The sequence below is a fragment of the Rhipicephalus microplus genome, chromosome 1, assembly GCF_043290135.1.
Source record: "Rhipicephalus microplus isolate Deutch F79 chromosome 1, USDA_Rmic, whole genome shotgun sequence".
NCBI classification, from domain to species: Eukaryota; Metazoa; Arthropoda; class Arachnida; order Ixodida; family Ixodidae; genus Rhipicephalus; species Rhipicephalus microplus.
In genome coordinates this window covers 17825509-17845899 of record NC_134700.1, presented here as the reverse complement: position 1 = coordinate 17845899, position 20391 = coordinate 17825509, and the positions used below count along the sequence as shown (strand labels likewise).

At 48.7% G+C, this 20391-nt stretch overlaps 1 protein-coding gene across 7 annotated transcripts in view; it reads left to right on the top strand.

Annotated features, from left to right (window-relative positions):
* The window catches only part of LOC119178158 (dual oxidase maturation factor 2), an 832350-nt gene that overhangs the window by 668356 nt on the left and 143603 nt on the right, over positions 1-20391 (top strand). For all 7 annotated transcript variants that reach the window (XM_075888119.1, XM_075887924.1, XM_075887832.1 and 4 more), the window contains one exon: positions 10603-10760. In XM_075888119.1, coding sequence (XP_075744234.1) covers positions 10603-10760 — 158 coding nt within the window. The remainder of the gene's footprint in view (positions 1-10602; positions 10761-20391) is intronic.

Below are 20391 nucleotides of genomic sequence, written 5' to 3'. Positions count from 1 at the left end.
GCGGCTCAATAAGGATTTTGCCGGATGGGTCTGGCATCGGAATCCGTGATGATGCGGTGTTTCGTCAGTGCCGTTTGACCAACTCTTGATGTGGATGAGAAGCAGCCGTGGAACTTGTTGATCAACGTGAGAAGGCGGTATCGCTCAATGGGAGATAACATTGAACCAACGTCTACAGGTGTCGGTGTAGTGATAGCAGAAGCTGCTGCTTCCTCCACTAAATGACAATCTTCTGTTTGCGAGAGTTCATCAAAATAGGCAATAGCCGTGCCTTTAACTATGTGTCGGCGTTCTCTGCTGAAATTTGTCAATAGCAGTTCATCGCATCCGTCAATAACAGTGATGACAGCCCTGGCAACAGAAATGCCGCTAGTGAATGCGAGCTCCTTGATGTGTTCAGCGATGCCAGTACCATTTTGTAATTTGTCACAGTGCACGGATACGAGAGAACAACTTCGTGGCGGCAGTATGACGTCGTCATCGGCAATACGGAAGCGAGGTGGCTGGTGTTCCTCATCTGTAGCAGTCTCCGAGCTTACAGTGAACGTTACGCTTTTGTCACAGATGTCAATCACAGCCCCGTATTCGCGCAAGAAATCCATTCCCAATATTAGCTGTTTACAGCACTCGTGGAGAATGACGAGGGTGGCGACAAATGTGGAACCAGAAATGAAGAGTCGGGCCGTGCACTTTCCAACCGGTGTCATCAACTGACCTTCTGCAGTTCTTATATTGGGTCCCTGCCATGGCATTTTCACCTTCCTTAGTCTTTCGGCTAGCTGTAGGCTTATTATAGAAAAGTGGGAGCCAGTGTCCACGAGTGCCGTCACTTGGTGGCCGTCAATGTGAACGACGAGGTCAGCGCTGATAACGTCAGTTACGTCGGCAGTTGTCTCATTCGTCGAATTAGTCGTTGCTGTCGTCTTCTTCGGTATTGATGGCTTCGAGCGGTCACTTGTCTACAATGGGGGCTGTTCGGAATTTCGAATATTGGCAACCCCACCCCCCGAGGTCGCTGCGTCTAGTTTCCCCGTCGCGGGCTAGGGGACCTGCCCCTGGTGACGTCGGCGAAACTGCGACGATTAGGTGAACTGGGCCGCGCAGGAGAGGGAGAACGTGATCTGGGCATTACTGCATTCTGCGGCGGTATGTTCACATGGGCGTAGTTGTACATGCGTTGATCGTCGTACGCAATGTAATCAGGGTAGCGAGGAAATCTCGAGTACTGAGCGTCGCGATAACGGCAAACTCTGTAGACGTGCCCAGCTTCGCCACAATGAAAGCATACCGGTCGATGGTCAGCGGTACGCCACAAATCGGTTTTCCGACGCTGGTAGGTATGTGGAGACTCACTATTGGGCCACGTTGTGGGGCTACGTTGTGGGGCATGTTGGTTATACGGCATTCGTCTTATCGGAGGAATCGGTGAGGTTGCAAAAGTGGTCGGTGCTGACAGTGGCTGTGTTTGCAGGGTTGGTGGTGGTCCAGTCATTGGGGTCTGCTGTGCTGAAGGAGCGATGACGGGGCGTCGGACTGCATCAGCATAAGTAAAATGTCGTCGCACACCATTATAGCCGGATGAAGAGTGAGCATGGCGGACCTCATCCCGGACAACGTCAGCGACAAAAGACAATGCCGGCGTCGGTTCAGTTGCTGGAAATAAACCAAGCTGCCGAAGCTCCTCCCTCAAAATCTCCCGGATGACTTCCCGCAGAGGCCTGTCGTTCTCGCAGAGGCTCGCCGCAGTCGTGACAGGGCTACTCGCTCGAACGTTGACCGGGTTCTGCTGGCGGTACCGTTGCTGTAGCCCGTTCAATAGCTGTGGCTTCTTTCGTGAACTCAGCTACAGTTGTTGGCGGATTTCTCACAAGCCCAGCAAACAGTTGCTTCTTCACGCCTCGCATTAGATACCGCAGCTTCCTGTCTTCCGGCATCTCGGGATCCGCCCTGCCGAAAAGACGGGTCATATCCTCGGCGAACATAGCGACGCTCTCGTTTGGTTTTTGAATTCGAGCTTCCAAGAGACGTTGCGCATTCTCCTTTCTGTCAAGGAAGGAAAATAGAGGGAAAAGAAAGGCAAGGAGGTTAACCAGCCTATAGGCAGCCGGTTTGCTACCCTGCACATGGGAGAGGGACTGGGGAGATGAAAGAGAGCGGAGAGAGAAGATAGAAACAGCACATTCGGCAGCACACGCGCGCCCACTCAGTCATAGTCCAGTCTTGTCTTTCGCGGTGTGTGACATTGCTGTTACAGTCGCTTGTTCAAGTCGGTGTCGCGTAGGAATTTCAACAGAGCTTTCGTCGCTTTCTGTTGTAATGTCTTCTCTCGGGCACTTGACAGAATAGTGTCCACAGACATTTGGCTATTGTCGATGCGCGCAAAAGCAGACGCCAGTGACTGTCTCTGGATTTCATACAATGGACAGTCACACAGGATGTGGTGTAGCGTCTCTTCGCAATGACAGGCATCGCAGAGAGCGTTGTCGGCCATTCCTATGACAAAGGAGTAAGATTTTGTAAATGCCACTCCTAGCCATAAGCGATGAAGAAGGGTGGCTTCTCTTCGGTCGAGTCCAGTGGGCATGCGGAGAGCCATCAAAGAGGACAGGTGGTGTTGACGATTCGTATCGATGCTTGGTGGGCACCATAGTGAAAACGTGATTTCACGCGCAAGTCATCGTAGATTACTGGCAGCATCAATCCTCGAAAGTGGTATGGCTTCTTCTCGTGTTCCTTCAAGGGCTGCCCGCGCGGCAGTATCGGCATGTTCGTTTCCTATGATGCCGCAGTGACTTGGCAGCCATTGAAGCGTCACATGATGCCCTTTCTCGAGTAAAGTGTGGAGAAGGCATCGAATTTCGAAAACAAGCTGTTCGTACGGGCTGCGACGCAGTGGTGAGAGCACAGATTGTAGGGCAGCCCTTGAGTCGCTGAAAATCGACGATTGTTGTGGTGGATCTCGATTGACCACACAAAGTGCAGCGCGCAAAGCAGCTAGTTCCGCTGCTGTAGATTGCGTGAAGTGGTCAATCCTAAAGCTGATGGTAACACCTCTTGCTGGGATAACTACTGCCCCTGACGAACACTGGTGGTTTGTGGAACCATCGGTGTATACATGTATGCTGTCTAAGTGTTTCTCGTGCAAAAGAAGAAGAGACAGTTGTTTCAGCACGGGTGACAAAAACTCAATTTCCTCCGGATCCCTGGTACACTAAGATGCACTGTGAGTCGAATAAGACACCAAGGTGGTATGGATGGTTTAGATGCATGAGTGAAGCCCGAGGGAAGTTTATCGTTGTATTTCACGATAATATTGGCGAACGATGCTTGGCGCTTCTCTGAAGGCAACAGTGCAAGGTGATGACCGGGGGCACGTGCGAAGTGTCGGATGTGCGTTCTCAGGACTTCTACAACGATGTGAGTTTGTATCGGATAGTCACCAGCAATTGCAATTGTTGCTTCTGTTGACGTACATCTGGGCAGACCGAGGCACACTCTCAGCGCTTGGGCTTGTACTGCCTGTAAAACACGAACATTGGTCTTGCAGGTATTGCTAAGCACGGGCAAGCTATATTTGAGGAAACCAAGAAACAGGGCCCTGTAGAGCTCCATCATTGCGTCTACTGACATCCCCCACGTCTTTCCTGCCAGGAACTTGAACAGTTGAGAAATTGCGGTCAGGCGCTTCTTCATATAGGTCACATGCGGACTCCAACAGAGGTCCCTATCAATAATGATGCCCAGAAAGCGGTGGATTTTGGCGTGAGAAATCGGTCGCCCGCAGATTGAGATGACATAAGGGGTCATTGCTTTGCGAGTGAAAGCCACCAGCGCGCATTTTTGTGGTGATATGCTGAGACCTTGTTTGAACAAGAAGTTGGCAATCATAGTTGCTGCTTTTTGAAGCCGGGAACGTATCTGAGGACGTGTGACTGCCGATGTCCAGACACAGATGTCGTCTGCGTATATTGAGATTTTAATGGTGCTTGGCAAGTATTCAGCAAGGCCAATTAGTGCAAGATTGAATAGCGTCGGGCTAAGAACTCCGCCTTGAGGAACACCCCTGGAAGTATAGCGTCGCGTAGTTGGGCCATCTTCTGTTAACACAAAGAATGATCTTGCAGCTAGGTAACTCGAAATCCACCGAAAGGCTCGACCACCAAGGCCAACCACCGCAAGAGCACCCAAGATGGCTTCATGTAGTACGTTATCATAAGCGCCTTTCACATCTAAAAACAAAGCTGCAGATAGTCGCTTACGGGATCTTTCGTGCTGAACGTACGAAACTAGATCAACGACATTGTCAATAGAAGAGCGGTCGCGTCGGAAACCAGCCATTGAATTCGGATAAATCTTGTAGTATTCAAGATACCACTCCAGGCGGCCTAGTATCATTCGTTCCATTATCTTTCCTACGCAGCTGGCCAGTGCTATTGGGCGATATGAGGTGAGTTCGAGTGGGGATTTGCCCTGCTTCAAGATGGGTAACAAGCGGCTTATTTTCCAGTCATCAGGAATATTGCCATCCTGCCACGAGATGTTGTAGAGGCTCAACAGTTCTCTCCTTGCACCTTCCCCAAGGTTGCACAAGGCTTGGTACGGAATACCATCTGGGCCCGTAGAAGTTGAACGCCTGCAGAGAGCTAGTGCCGCCTCGAGCTCCTCCATTGTAAAACGGAGGTCCATGTGGTAGTCACGGGAACGGGGGACGTCACCTCTCACTGGAGAATCTGTACGAGTGGCTTGGTTGGCGATCTGCGCACACAAATCTTCTGCGACATCGATGTCTTGCCTCCTTTGAAATAGCGCGAGCGCTTTGAATGGAAAGCGCTGTTCCGTAGGGTGACGCAGACCTTGCACCGTTTTCCAAATTTGTGAGAGTGGCTTGCGAGGTTCTAGTGACTGGCAAAACGTTGTCCATCGTTCCGACGCTAATCTATCCATGCGACGCCGAATCTTCTTTTGCATCCTCCTGGCTGCCCTAAGATTGTGAATTGATTTTGTACGCCGATACCGACGCTCCGCCCGGCGTCGAAATGCTCGGAGTCGCTCCAGCTCTATATCAAAGTCGTTTCGTGTGGAAGATATCGTCATCGTGCGAGTGGCGTTTTGCATTGTGCTCTTAATTGTTTCCTCTAACCCAGATCGTAAGCCATCGCTGCAAGCATCTTCCATGTCAGATTTGAAGTTGGTCCATTGGACTGCTCGAATGGTCGTCCGCTGACCATGACTAGACAAGCCTTTGATGTTAATGTAGATTGGAATGTGATCACTTCCTCGTGTCTCAACATCTGAAAACCACTTGACGTATCTCGCGAGGGAGTTGGAGACAAAAGCAAGGTCGAGACAGCTGCCATATATCACCCCTCGAAGAAAAGTGGGGCTGCCGTCGTTCAGGAGAGTAAGGCCATAGTTGTAGGCGATGTTTGCTAACCTGCGTCCTCTTGCATTTGTCCGCGTACTTCCCCATGCGTGACTGTGCGCATTGAAATCACTTATGAGGACCCATGGTGCAGGACACACTCTCAAAATATCCGCTAATCTCCTGGAATCGAGATTACTTGACGGCGATATATAAACGCCTTTCTGTCAAGACTACTAAAGGTGTCAATCAGCTGGTTGCGGAAGTCATCCCACGTAGCCATGCTTCTTTCCCTGTTGATGTACCACGTCTGGGCGTTGTCTTTCAGGTAGAAGTACACATTCGCGAGCTTGTCTTCTGGGGTGGCCCACTGGTTGTACTTCGCGCAGCGTTCGAACTGGTCCAGGCAGTCTTGTGCACCTTCATAGGTCTCACCATGAAAGCAGCCAGGAATCATGGGATTCTGAAGTGTCATGTGCGATGTAGCTGCAGTGGCCATGGTGGTTGAAGGAGGCAAGCGATTGCTGGCAGTTTCTGGAAAGGGATTGAGCTCGGAAGCTAGGCCTCGCAGACGGTGGCTGGAACGGTGGACTAGTGTGTCGACGGGTGGTAGTGATTCCGGGCTTGAATGTCGGGTCCGCGAAGGGGTGCCAAGCATGAAGACGTACCCCAGCACCTCCACCAGTGTGACGACGCGAGATTGACGAGCACACAAAGCGCCTCAAACAAATACGATTTATCGATCGCAGGAAACAGACTGCAACGACTTCTTCGTCTTTTGCCCTCGGCCAAAGACACTCGCGCTCCTTCGTTGTCCTCACCACTGGCACATACGCGCGTCAATATTCACAAAATTCAGCGCATGCCCACCAGAAAACTATCAGCATCGTTAAAGGCATCAAGCACAAAAGGCAAGTACGTGCTGTGCGAGGCTGTGCTATTCTCCTGGCAATACATAGCCAAAAATCAGTATAGTGCGCTTCTCAAATGGGACAGGGAAGCAAGGGTACAAAGAAGTGGTCCGAGGACAAGAAGGAAAGAAACTAGGAAGGGACAGTGTACTGAATGACGCAGCTTGCTTAGTGTGGTTTAGCGCCCCAGGGAGTTTGTATGTGCCAAGCACATAGGCACGCTTTCAAGCGAGGGGGGGGGGGGATGACGACACCGAAGCTCAGTGGTAGACTATAGAATACGCTATTCGAAAGTCGTAGGTTTAGTTCCTGCCGGCGGCAAGTTGTCTTTTGGTCCACCTTTTCTTGTTAAAATTTACGTTACAATTATTTCTAATAGCATCTTCTGCACTTTACTTAGGAACATTGTCCGTTAGTTTTCACTATATTGTGTATAACCAAGAAAAAGGGCCCTTCTATTTACGCTTCTTATTTGAGAGGTTGCTGGAATGGCATAGCATCCAAAGTTTACTATAGCATGGTGGTTACTCCACGTAAAATTGTGCAACACTAGCCACGTGACGTACACGCCACCTAACAGTAGTTACCTTACGTAAAAAAGTAACAACTTTATTACGATTTCAATGCGATAGCAACAAACTAGAAGGTCATGTACCAAATTGCAAGTGGATGGACACGTGCCCTGCGTTTCTCAGGCACAAATGACGCCCAAAACGTGCTCAGAGATACAGATGAACGCGAATAAGCGTCTGAGTTGTTGCTTCGCTGCGTCTTAAAAGCACGGCCTTTCCACAAAGGGAGCATGTACAACAATTGAAGCAACCTTTCTGCGCCCGGTCTCTAAACAAAAACGTTCTAGTGAAAGCCCAACGCTAGCCAAGACGCAAGATTGTCCCTAACGCGAGATAAGGGTGCGTAAGCGAGCGTCTACCTTATCTACCCGGAGGGGCCAAGTGCACATAGGAGATAAAAACCCGTGCCACCACGCGCTCATCGCGCCATCTTGACGGTAGTGCTGAAAACACGATAGTTCACTCCTGAGATGCCCATCACCAGCGGTAGATATGAATACCTTGCCATTTGACCGTTGAAGGACGAGCTTCTCAGTGGCTAACACTCCGCACTCACGTCTCAAGTGTCTCAGGTTGAATTCCGCGCGCCATAGCCTTTTTTTCAGAGTTTTTTTTTTGAGTGACGATGACGCCGGCAACAAAATTCAGTGGAGAGTGTTCCCATCGGTTTTAATGTAATAAAACCAAAATAGCAGATCCCACTACAGTGAAAATCCATGATATGCTAAGCACGAATGAGGAAGGCTAATATGTCACATGAAATTCCGCACAACGTTACGAGGCAGACGCAAATTAGGCCGCACATGACTTCCGTGTCATGACTATATCAAGTTTTCGCCTGGCATTTGTGTTCATCGTCCACTCACGTCACGTAATATCAAATTTGGTATATGTGAAGCTAGCGAAACGGCCGCGACAATGTAATGAATGTTACCTACGTAGTCATTTTCTTAGATGACACTTTTATCACGTCTGTACTATCGTATATCTTCGTCATCCATTCACGTCACGTAATACCAAATTTGGTATATGTGGAGCGAGCGAAATGGCCTAAAGTGCACTAGTAGCGTAGCGTGTAGTCATGTTCTCACATGACACTATTGTCATAATTATCATGTTTGCACCGGTCATATACATTGGTGATTCATTCACTTCACGTATTATCAAATTTGGTATATGTGAATCTAGCGAAACGGCCGCAAGTGCTTCATGAGCGTGGCATGTAGTCATGTTTCTACATGACACGCACTTCATGAATATGATGTTTGCGCCAGTCTTATATCTTCCTCATCCATTCGTGTCACGTATTATATGTTTCGTAAATACGAAGCTAGCGGAATGACCAAAAGCGTACCACGAGCGTGCCGTGTAGTTATGATTCTATGACATGCACGTCTTGATTTCCACATCAGGGTCTGTCCCTTATGTTTTGCCATGCAGACATGTCGTTACCACACAAGTTAGCCGTGTGAATGAATCCACCCCAATAGCAGCAAGACCACGACATGTAATCATGACATTCATGAAATTTATGTCATAATTTTAGTGCTATGACTAGTCAGTTATGCTCGTCATACAGTTATGCTATGCCATATATTTGTGTATTGATTCTATATTCGAAACTCCCAGGAGAGCTAGAAGTCAAAGGTGGCTAGATAGATAGATAGATAGATAGATAGATAGATAGATAGATAGATAGATAGATAGAATCAAACTTGCCTAAGTTCGCTAAAAAATGCTTCGCAATTAGAATAGCGGCATATCCACAGAGTGAAAGATGATGAGCGGTGTGAAGCGTCCATCCGTCCAGCCATTCGTTCAGACGCAGGGACGGGCGCAAAAAGGCATGGACGCACGAAGGACACATGGGCGGAAGCACGGACGGACAGTCGGATGTAAGCATGGACAGATGGGCACATGGACGGACAGACAGATGGATGGACACATGGACGTACGAGCGGACGGTAGGACGGAAGCACGGACGAACGCATGGACGGATGAACTGAAGCACAGGTAGACGTGTGGACGGAGAGATAGAAAGACGGATGCTCAGACGGATGGTTGGACGAATGAAAGCACGAATGGATTGACGAAAAGAAGCACAGACGGATGTACGGCTGGCGAACGAACGGACACACGGGCGTATGGACGGACGCTTCTCCCTGATCATTGTCAAGCACTCAACGGTTATGCTGTGAAAACCACTAGCACCACCTAGTTTTTTTTCATTCTCAAGAACCTATACACACAATGTCAACTATTGAGCAACTTATAAACTAGAGGTGGCTACATACTACTACTACTACTACTATTACTAATAATAATAATAACAATAATACTACTAATAATAATAATACTATAGAGGAGAGAACGATTCATGGCCTAAGGAGCTTCAACCCTAAAGCACATGCAAGGCGCGCGTGACATGATCCAGCCAAAATCTCATAACACTAGTTGGCGGCATGTTCCCGCAAAAATAAATAACACTGGAGGGTCAACTTGTGGGCTAGAAGGTTAAAAATATCCTAAGGTAACAGCGCGAAAGACGATAACAGAGGGAGAACAGAGGAAGCGCTGTTGAGTGTGTGCATATGTTTTCCTCGTCTTTTGTGCTGTTACCTTGACATGCCCAACACTATATGCTCAACAAATCTCCGAAAGAAATACGTTCCACTACTCACGTGGCGTGTTCCTTCCAGACTCGTGTTGTGTCAGCGCCTTGGGAGGACACCTTTTTCCTTGCCAGTCTGAACACTAGCTCCGCCGTCCTTGCATTGTCCTGTGCCACTAATGCGAGTGTGAACACATCTTCCTTATTTTTGCGCGACTAATTGCAAGGCAAGCCCCATGGTCGCGATTCAGGACGTTCGATTTTAAACGTTTTCAGTGTTTCCTTCTCTCGTCATGCTATTTGGCAAACGTGCTGCGAAGCAGCAACCAAAGCTCAAGGCCTCCGTGATTAGCTCTTCAATGCGTGGTCGTGTTGCTGGAGCTTATCGAGGGGTCAACGCTGAGTTTCAAAACGTTCGTTGCAGAGGAGTGGACTTCTTCGCCTCTGTGTACTTCATCCGTTGCTGCTCCGAAGTCGACATTCGTCTATTTTGTTTCCGAGATCGTAGGTAGCTGGCCTTTGTCCAGCGCGCACTGAATCGCTTACGAAAAAGAGGAATTCTTCGATGCCTCATTCAACGATGCATTATTAAGGATGAATTATTACTGCGCAAACAGAAACACCAATAGGACTTGCAGCGTGGCTATGCTACATGAAGTGTAAGTCCATCCGGTGCTGACGCGCTGAAGCCAAGCGGCGCAAGCGCAGGGAGCACGTTACTTCTGCTGTACTGCCAGAGCGACACGCACCAGTGCTGTAGCACATGACGCAAATTATATTGCGCGAGTCATTGCACGCCTGCACCGCTTGGCTGCGATGCGTAGCCGTGACGGATTGACTAGCGCTCCGCGGAGTGCGGTCGTGCTCAGCAGCAAGCTCCTCATACGAGTGGACCTTTAGAGCTGAAGAGAATCATTTGGTGCCAGTTTGTGCGCCGACTCTTCGCCATGACGGCTCAGCCTCCTAAAGTAGCGGGACACATTCTTTAGGAAAGACATTCGACCATTACTTTTTGTGTTGATTATGGAATGCATGCTTTTATAAATATATCTTGAAGCCACCCAGCAAACGAGAAGCAATGAAGTTGTCAAAAGAAGTTAGCGTGATACCACCTTTCAATCATCTTGTTTTGTGTGTTTCATACAGGGTCCGCCGCAGCAGTATGTGGAGTCTCTATTGCCGTGCTTGATATTTTCCTCCCGAGAAAGTTCTCCACTATTCTGGATGTTGACTATGACTTACCATATCGACACGTCGTAGCCCAGGAGTTCACGGACCACAGCGCTGTTGCTCCATCACCAAAGGCACGTACCTTTTTTTTTGGCATCTTAAGAATTCTTTGTCAAATTTATTCGCCATCGTGGTTGACAGGTTACAGCGCACGACTGCAACCCCTGTTTGCTTAAAATTAGGCGCCCATTAAAGAGCACCAAACGATCTAAATTTATCGAGCGCTCCACTACAGATTGGTCATGATCAATTGTGCTTCTGTGTCGTGAGCTCTAAGCAATTATTTCAGCACTCGTTGAACTTGAAGTGAGCCAAAAAAACCAAACCAAACACGCTGCAGAAGGCGCCCCTTCGATCGCATTATTTTCTGGCAGTGTGGAAGTAGGAATCAGGTGATGTATGCAGCAGTATTTTAAAAATAATAGCCTTTCTAGGAGTACTTCAACGCAAAAATTTGGTCTGTCTGTCTGTCTGTAGAATTGTCTGTTTGTCCAGCGAAACGATACCTCAAACGAACAAAATCCTACCCCATCAGCAGTGCCCACCAATATTGCTCAACTTTCAGCGTTCATGCTTGTGCGATTGTCAATTAAAAGCAATGATTGGGCATATCTGAAGCACGAAAAAACACGTCAATTTTCTGTATGCACGCCTTTATACTAGAAAAGCCATACACAAGTAATTCTAAGCACCATAGCGTTTATCGCGCTGAGCTGACAATGCAACGCTAAGCACAAAAACGCAACTGTTTCCGTTGTTCGAACGCTTTGCTAAGAAGACACTGTGGTGGCACCTGCTCGTCAGTTTGCGTTCTACACTTTATTGCCTCCGATACAGGTGCACACGCCTTTCTTTGTTTTTGAAGCTAACTGCCAGATAGCGCTTGTGTCTCATGTGCCTCGATGTGCTCGTTCGCCTTCGCTACACGAATCAAGACTCTCTAACGCAGCGCCTTAAAAATACCATTCACCAAGTTACTCGCGCAGATCACCAACTAAACGTTTTGTTTACTCTCTCCAAACGCAAGATTATCGTCAGTGAAACAAACAGATACGGGGCTATTTTTTGCGGTAGGAAAGAAACATCGAACAAGTGACTCATCTGAGAATGTCTCGTTCTTGTCTCACTGGATCCCATGTCTTAACTAAATCTTCTCTTGTATAAACTAATTAAAATTGTGTGCCTTTGGCAAGTACGGTGGTTGTGGCACTCCAGGGTTTGCATTTTTATAGGTGGCGCGTAAACGGCGAGAGGTTCGTTGAATCCGCGGCGGCAAGGTGTGGGGTATGGCGGAGGATGGTAGGGTTAGATACTGAAACGCAGATAGAAACGACAAAATGGCCTTTCCTTGAATGAGGTTTATCTGAGCGAACCAGTGCTCACCAAAGAACTGAAAATGGCGAAAAATTAAGCGGCAAAGAAGCAGTCGACTCAGCGGCATGGGTGTGTCTACATGGTTCAGTAAATGAAGTTGTTGCCACCCTCCCGGTTTTCCAGCAGGTTTTTAGGTTGATAATACAGCTCTAATATGGAAAGGAGAAAACTCTCTCCCAATCAAATTAGGTACCTTGCATGCTACGAAAAAAGAAGAGATGAAAATGTGTTCTTTCGACGTTGATGAAGATGGGTGCTGCCAGATGCCGGAAAGTTAACGCACAAATTAACAAACCAAAAGGCATGGCTTGCCGCATTATTTTCCGTTCTAGAAGGCAACGAGCCGATGCCGAATTGAAAGGGTAGTCCTTACATGAGAGTTCATCATCTGGCATAGTAGGGCTAGGGGCGAACCACGTCACCATTGGGCGCAACCTCATAGAAAAGTTGAGCAAGGCATCGCTGAATTCTGTATGTTAAGAAGTACCGTCGCAAGAGCTTTTCGCTGAGTCCGCGACGTCGAATTGAACTCTGAACCCCTACGACATCTCTCGGTAGATAATCAGCATCTAGTTGTCGTAAGTTGAAGCATTCTTCATCCACTATGTGCTGATTCGTTGTACGCACTCGAGCGAGCTGCCGAGCTTCCGCGCGTTGCAGGTACTCCTGGACGTCCGCGTTGAGGTCGTCGTCTTCTACGTCGTGTGGCATCATCGCGTCAAGCATCGTTGTGGACTGGCGTCCATAGAGCAGCTCGAATGGCGTTATCTTTGTGATTTCTTCAGTAGCAGTGTTGTACGCGAACGTACATAAGGGTATACTGCGTCTCACGTCTCATGTTCAATGTCGACGTACATAGAAAGCATATCCGCAATTGTCTTGTTCAGGCGTTCATTCAGTCCATTCACCTGGGTGTGGTACGGGGTGGTCCTACGGTGATCTGTGTTGCTGTAGCACGAGACTACTTTCACAAGCTCTGCACTGAACGCAGATCTGCGGTCTTTGATTAGGACTTCACGAGCGCCGTGCCGCAGGACTACTTAGTGAACGACAAATTTGGCAACTTCTTCTGCAGTCCCCCTGGGAAGAATGGCGGTCTCTGCATAGCGCCTCATGCAATCTGTTGGTGTGACGATGCCATTTTTTTTGGCTCGTGACGTTGAGAACGGAAAAACAAGGTCCATGACAAGCTGTTGGAAGGGCTTTGATGGCATGGCAATTAGCTGTGGGAGGCCGGCTAGTCGAGTCAGTGGTGTGTTCCGGCACTGGCAGTCGCAGCAGCTCCTCACGTAATGTGTGACGTCGTACGCGAGACCGATCTAGTAGTGTTTTGGCTTGTTGCTCCCGACTGTACGGGCCATGCCGAGGTGTCCTGATGTCGGTTCGCTGTGGCACGCTTGCAAGATTTCGTCTTTGAGTCCAGCCGGTATTACGAGCAGGTATTTCCACCGCGTTAAAGGATCGAAATTTTTCACGAGCATCAAATTTTTCCGATAAAATGTGGTGGACTGGCGCTTAAATGCCATAGGCGCGGCGAAGTCGCTCTTCTGGGTAGTCTACCATGACATTAAAATGAGGGTCGACACGCTGCTAAGTGGCTAGTTTTTTTGCTGTGACGATGACGAGAAACGCGGCGTCTTTGTCGGAGTCTTTTGGCTGCGGGTCGACTGAAGCATGTGATAGGCAGTCGGCGTTTGAGTGTTTTCTGCCAGACGTCGTATTCCTGCAGGCGCAGGTTCTATCGTCCCAGTCGTCCAGACGAATCTTCCAAGTTTGCGAGCCAACACAGCGCATGGTGGTCCGTTAACACCTAAAAGGCCTCCATAGACCTGTGGGCCAAACTTTGAAATAGCGCATAATATTCAAGGCACTCTTTTTGTGTGGCCGAATAGTTCTTTCTTTATGTGCATCGGCTGGCGCAAGCGATTACTCTTTCACAGCCGTTGAGCTTTTGTACAGGAACTGCACCCAAGCCTACGTCAAAGGCGTCTGTATGCTTTTCTTTTTGGGCCTGCTCGTTGAAATGTGCGAGTACAGGCGGGCCCTGCAGATAATTTCGAAGTTCACAAAGCGCCTTTTGTTGCGTTTCACCCCAGATGAATTGAACATTGTCATTCGCCAAGCGCGTGAGTGGTTTTTCGTTTTTTGAGAAGTTTTTGACAAAGCACTGGTATTACGCTTAAAGTCCGAGGAGTCTTCGCACCCCTTTCTTGTCCTTCGGCCTCGGAAAGTTGGCAATCGCTGTAGTTTTCGTGTGGTTAAGCAGGACTACCTAGGTGATGGCGACGTGGCCCAGAAACTTCAGTTGCTCATAGGCGAAGTGGCACTTTTCTGGTTTCAGCGTTAATCCTGACATACTACGGTTTGCTTCGAGCACAGACTGTAACCTCTCGAGGTGTTCGTCGAAGTTCCGGGAAAATAGGGCGAAATCATCAAGGTAAACAAAGCAGGTGTGCCATTTTAGGCCAGCCATTATGAAATCCATGTGAATTCGGGGATTACCAAGCAGGAGTTACCTCAGTGAACGAGAGATTTATCAAGTGCAAGGGCAAACTGGATGCAAGCCTGCGATCACAGCGCCCATCTTTTTTCTTGCAGAGGCCAAAGGACATAACGGTGACTTCATTTAGTCCATCCGGTGTTACAAAGGCTGTCTTCGGGCTGTCATACTCTGCCATTGGCCCCTGCCAGTAGCTGGAGCGCAAATATAACGATCAAATGAACTCTGCTTCTTGTAGGCAGTCCAAAGCACCATCGATGCTAGGCAGAGGGTCTACTTCTTTGTGCGTTATCTTGTTGAGGCGGGGGTAGTCAACGCAAAACCAGATGAATTCGTCTTTTTTCTTCACAAGAACTACCAGTGAAGCTCAGGTGCAGTTTGAGGGCTCAATGATGCCACGTTTCAACGGGTTGTCCAATTGTTCATCAATAACAAGGCATTCAGCAGATGACGCACGGTGCGGACGCTGTCCTAGCGGGGCTTGTTGACTGGTGTTAATACTTTGAACGACCATGGAGGTTCGGATAAATAAGCCTGACTGGTCACAATCGAGAGAAGAGCGAAAACAGAAAAGAAGAAGTTTGATCTCTTGACACCAAGTTGGTGCAAGCTCGGATTCGTTGGCATCCGAGAAAACGTCCAGAACATCATTTGTCGCGTTGGTAGGGGGGACAGCACAAATTGGGAGCGAAACCATAGAATCGGGTATAGCACGTAGCTAGAAGAACGAACTCGTACAGTCGGCAGCTTCCCAGGCATTCTCCCTGAAATAGGCATGACGGGCTATTCGAGGAATCGCTCACATAAATGGCAGCGTGACCGTTGCGGAGAAGGATGACGGCAAACGGAAGCATGAGTGACCGATTGCATAAACAACACAGGCGATTTCAGAGGAGAGGCATACGAAACCGGGACAACAACAGCTGAGAAAGACGCTATGTCAACGTCAGAAGCAGCAAACCTTCTACACGAAGCGCCATGATCAAAGTCATAGCATGACTCAGATAACGCGAGTTCTGAACGAGCATAGTCGACCAAAGCAAAATTTGACGAAAGTCCCACCAAAGGATAACACCATGCGAAGAACGAAATAAAACTACAAATGAAACGACGTACACTGCTCTTTGAATGACGACTCGCACAGTGAACAAAGCTGGAAGCTGAATATGGTTGGACGTAGCCATTACCAAAGATAAATTACACGATTATAAACTCTTCCTGCACATACAGAAACATGATCTTATAGACATGGCACATGCAACATCAAGACATTATCCACTACGTAATACACAGACACTAATACCAAGAACACGTACGAACTACGGAAGGTCAGCCCTCACTTATCAGATACCTGCACTAATAAATCGTGTATCTTCACAAATAAATTTTGATATGCCATTCCATAGATTTAAAAAGTAAATAAGACTTTTCCTATTAAATGACTGTGCAGCCGTTACGTCATAACCTCATTAACTGTCACTGCACCACTGTTCTTGCATTGCATTTTTATACGTTAAAACGTTTGCATTTTCGGTATGTGCAGTTATCCTAGTTATATGGGTGCATTTTATTTCTGATGCATTTCCCTGTTACATTCATTTCGCTGTATCTGTGCATTTTTGTTGTACCTCCTTATATTTACTTTGCTATGTACCGATGCTATTATATCTTGTCAAGTTGTATAAGTTGTATCATGTCGTGTTAGTTATACTTTTTATTCGCTGCTGCCTGTATGGTCTCCCAGGTCCCATCAAGCTGTTTTGCAACAGCTTTTTTGCCTGGGGAACACCCAACATTTTGTGTTGGAAATAAACCGAAATCATGCAATCAAATCATAGGTCGGTAAGTTGAGTGGTCACTTTCTGCAAGTTTCAGCAGAGTTTCTAGCAAATACAGATACGGCAGCTTGAGTGTCAACAAGTCCGTACACCTTGATGTCATAAATATAGAGTTCGATTTCGTTCGGGAGACAGCCGTTAGGTTTTAAAATTTTCGCTGCCAACGCAGTTCTTGCCTCCGGAACTGCGCCCGTCAGTTTTTCCCTTCCGGTGGGCTGCTGTGACGTAGCATAGGAAAAATTGTTCGGCGACGAAGAGAAGGCGAACGACTTGAGCTATATGGTCGGTGACCGGTACATACGTCTGGAGGTCGATTGGCAGAAACGGAATATCATGGCTGACTAGGCATCTAATGTGAGGCTCCTGCAATGTCACGAGAAGGGAAGCTGCGACGGCGGCAGTGACGAGCTATGTGGCCCGTGATGCCACATGAAAAACATATTGGTCGATTATCCGGCGTGTGCCTTTGACTGAAGGGGGGGGGGGGGCACTGTTCACTTAATAAGGTACCGTAAACTGTCTTGCAGGGGGCGGCGTCATATAAACCTTCCGACTTGTTTCACATACAGCTGTAGACGGGATGGTAAACGGGCGCGCAGGTGGCGTCGACAATTAAACGTTGCGAGTCGCTTCGCAGGTAGCCGGAGACAATAAAGCACGTAGCCGAGCAACAGCGGCTGCGTACGTTAGTAACACGGCAAGACATGGTGGAGATTCAGGTGGCGGCAATGCTTCGGCGACTTGTCATTCAAGAACCTGGTGAAGCGAAGGCGACAAAGGTGTCATCGGCTCGGTAGTTGTCAGCATATTGTTACGGTGTTGGTGACTTCTGTACAAAACGCATTTACAGAGGAACAACCACAAGCTAAAGTCACAATGGCTGATTGCACACTCGCGCGCCTGTCAGCTGATTCTGTACTTCCTCTTCCTTTACTTCATCTCCGTAACGGGACCCCCGTGCGTTGGAGCGCCGTCTCAGCGTAAGTCCGGAGAAATGCGACAAAAGTAGTTTTATGCGCGAATCATGGACAATGTCAAAAAGTGACGAACATGTTCACGCATTGGAGTGCAATGGTGCTCTCTCGTAGTTGACGTCGCTAATTTGGCGTAAGACTAGATACGGTCCTGCGTATCGCGAAAAACGTTTTTCGGAGAGACCTACACGGCAACACGGCGACACGGTGACTAGAGGAGCACACGGTCACCTTGGGCAAACGTTATATTACGATGCCGATGGTCGTAGCGGGATTTCGGCATATCCTGTGACCCGGTGAGATGAAACTGGACCACTTGACGAGCCATGGGAGCCCGATCAATGGCTTCGCGAGCATGCTCGGAAGCAGATGGATTGGGAGGTAATGTGGTTTCAAATGGCAACATGGTGTCGCGACTATACAAAAGATAAAAATGTGAGACTCCCGTGGTATTATGTCGAGATGAATTAGTTGCGAAAGTTACATAGGCCAACATGGTGTCCCAGTCACGATGATCTTCGGAGACGTACATCGAAAGCATCTCTGTGAGCATGCGGTTGAGACGTTCAGTTAGGCCATTAGTTTGTGGGTGGTAGGCGGTAGATAGCTTACGCGCTGTAGCACACGATCGAAGGAGGTTGTCGACAGCTTTGGATAAAAAAAAGCGGCCGCGGTCCGTAAGCAGCTGTCGGCGTGCACCGTGGTGTAAGATGACGTCATGAAGAAGAAAATCTGCGACGTCAGTGGCGCAACTGGTTGGCATGGCCTTGGTTATCGCGTAACGGGTCACATAATCTGTGGCGACAGCGATCCATTCGCTTCCCAGTGTAGTCGTTGGAAAAGGACCAAGAAGGTCGAGTTCCACGCGATCAAATGGTTCAGAGGGGACTTCGATTGGTTGCAGATATCCAGCTGGCAGCAAAGAAGATCTTTTCCGGTGCTGGCAGAGGTCGCAAGTGGCGACATATCGACGCACGCTGCGGCACAGTCCTGGCCAGAAGAACCAACGTCACACGCGGTCGTATGTGCGGGAAACACCGAGGTGTCCAGCTGTTGGTGCGTCGTGAAGTTGTTAAAGTATGGCAGGCCGTAGATGACGGTAGATGACAAGCAGAATCTGAGGGCCTTCAGTGCTGACGTGGCGGTGGTATAGGATGCCGCCATGCAGCATGAACCTACGGGATTCAGCGTCATGGCTGTCAGATTGAATGCCGTCGATGATAGTGCGTACTGACTGATCCCTTCGTTGTTCAATGCGCATATTGCTGATGTCAGTAAATATCATTACGCTCTTCTCCAGGTCAGTCGCAACAGGATCAGGAGGGTTCACCGGATGATGAGAAAGACTGCGTCCTTGCGTAAACGGACAGACTTGTAGCTGACGCTAAACGAAAATTTTTGGAGCCTCAGATCCCAGCGACCCATACGTCGAGTCGGGTCTTTCAGAGATGTCAGGCAGCAGAGGGCGTGGTGGTCCATAATGACGGAGAACATGCAGCCATAAAAATATGACCGAAACTTGGTGACGGGCCAAACTAAAGCTAAACACTCTCTCTCGGTGATGGAATAATTCATCTCAGGGAGGGATTAATCGATATGTGGGGTTTAACGTCCCTAAGCCACTATATGATTATGAGAGACGCCGTAGTAGAGAGCTCCGGAAATTTAGACCACCTGGGGTTCTTTAACGTGCACCCAAATCTGAGCACACGGGCCTACAACATTTCCGCCTCCATCGGAAATGCAGCCGCCGCAGCCGGGATTTGAACCCGCGCCCTGCGGGTCAGCAGCCGAGTACCTTAGCCACTATACCACCGTGGCGGGGCATCTCAGGGAGGGAAAGCAGGCGACTGGCGTAAGCTATCACGCACTGTCTTTCATGGTGCCACTGAGCGAGAACTGCGCCAATACCGTCGCCACTGAATTAGGTGTGATTTTCTGCGGCAGCAGAAGGATTAAAGTGGGCAAGTATGGGGGGCGTAGTTAAGCAGCCGATCAGAGCGGTAAACGCTTGAGCCTGCTCAGGGCGCCATGAGATCATGGTATCCTTTTTCAGCAAATCTGTGAGTAGCCTGGCAACGTCGGCGAAGTTTTTCACAAAACCAGGAAAGTAGGAACTTAAGCCGATGAAGCTCAGGACGTCGGATGTAGAACAGGGCACCGGAAAGCTACGGATGGCGTCGATCTTCTCGGGATCTGGTTGGACGCAATCGGCGTTTACAAGATGGCCCAGAATGATAATCTGACGGCGGCCGAATAGACATTTCTTGGAGTTTAGCTGTAGCCCAGCTGTTCTGAAGACTGTGAGAATCGCAGCGAGACGGGTCAGGTGGCTATCAAAAGTACATGAAAAGACTGTCACATCAACTAGGTAACAGAAAAAACTAGACCACTTATAACCACTCAAGAGAGAGTCCATTATTCGTTCGAATGTGGCAAGGGCCTAGATCTTAGATCATGTATCCCCAACGGGCCCAATCATCCACCTTGAGTGGCAGGGGCGTTTCATAGTTCAAAAGGTGTCACCTTAAACTGGTATAAACGATCCGGTGTAATGAAGGCCGTCTTCTCGCGGTCCATCTCATCGACAGAAATCTGCCAGTTGCCGGACCGAAGATCAATAGACGAGAAGTATGTAGCACCGTGCAGGCAGTCCAACACGTAATTGATGCGTTCTAGCGGGTATCCGTCTTTTCGCGTGATCTTGTTGGGGTGGCGATAGTCAACGCAGAAGCGCCAAGTACCGACCTTTTTCTTCACAAGGATGACAGGGGACGCCCAAGGACGGTTCTATGAGACCTTTGTTGAGCATTTTGTCCACTTCCGCTTGAATAACTCTGCGCTCAATGTGGGAGACACGATAGGGGCGTCGACGAATGGGACTTGCGTCACCCATGTTTAAAAGGTGCTGAACGGTGGATGTTTGCCCTAGAGGTCTGTCGTCGAAATAAAAAATGGCGGTATACGAGGCCAGACGGCGATGGATGTTGTTGGCTTGCGCAGGATGGAGGTCGGGTAC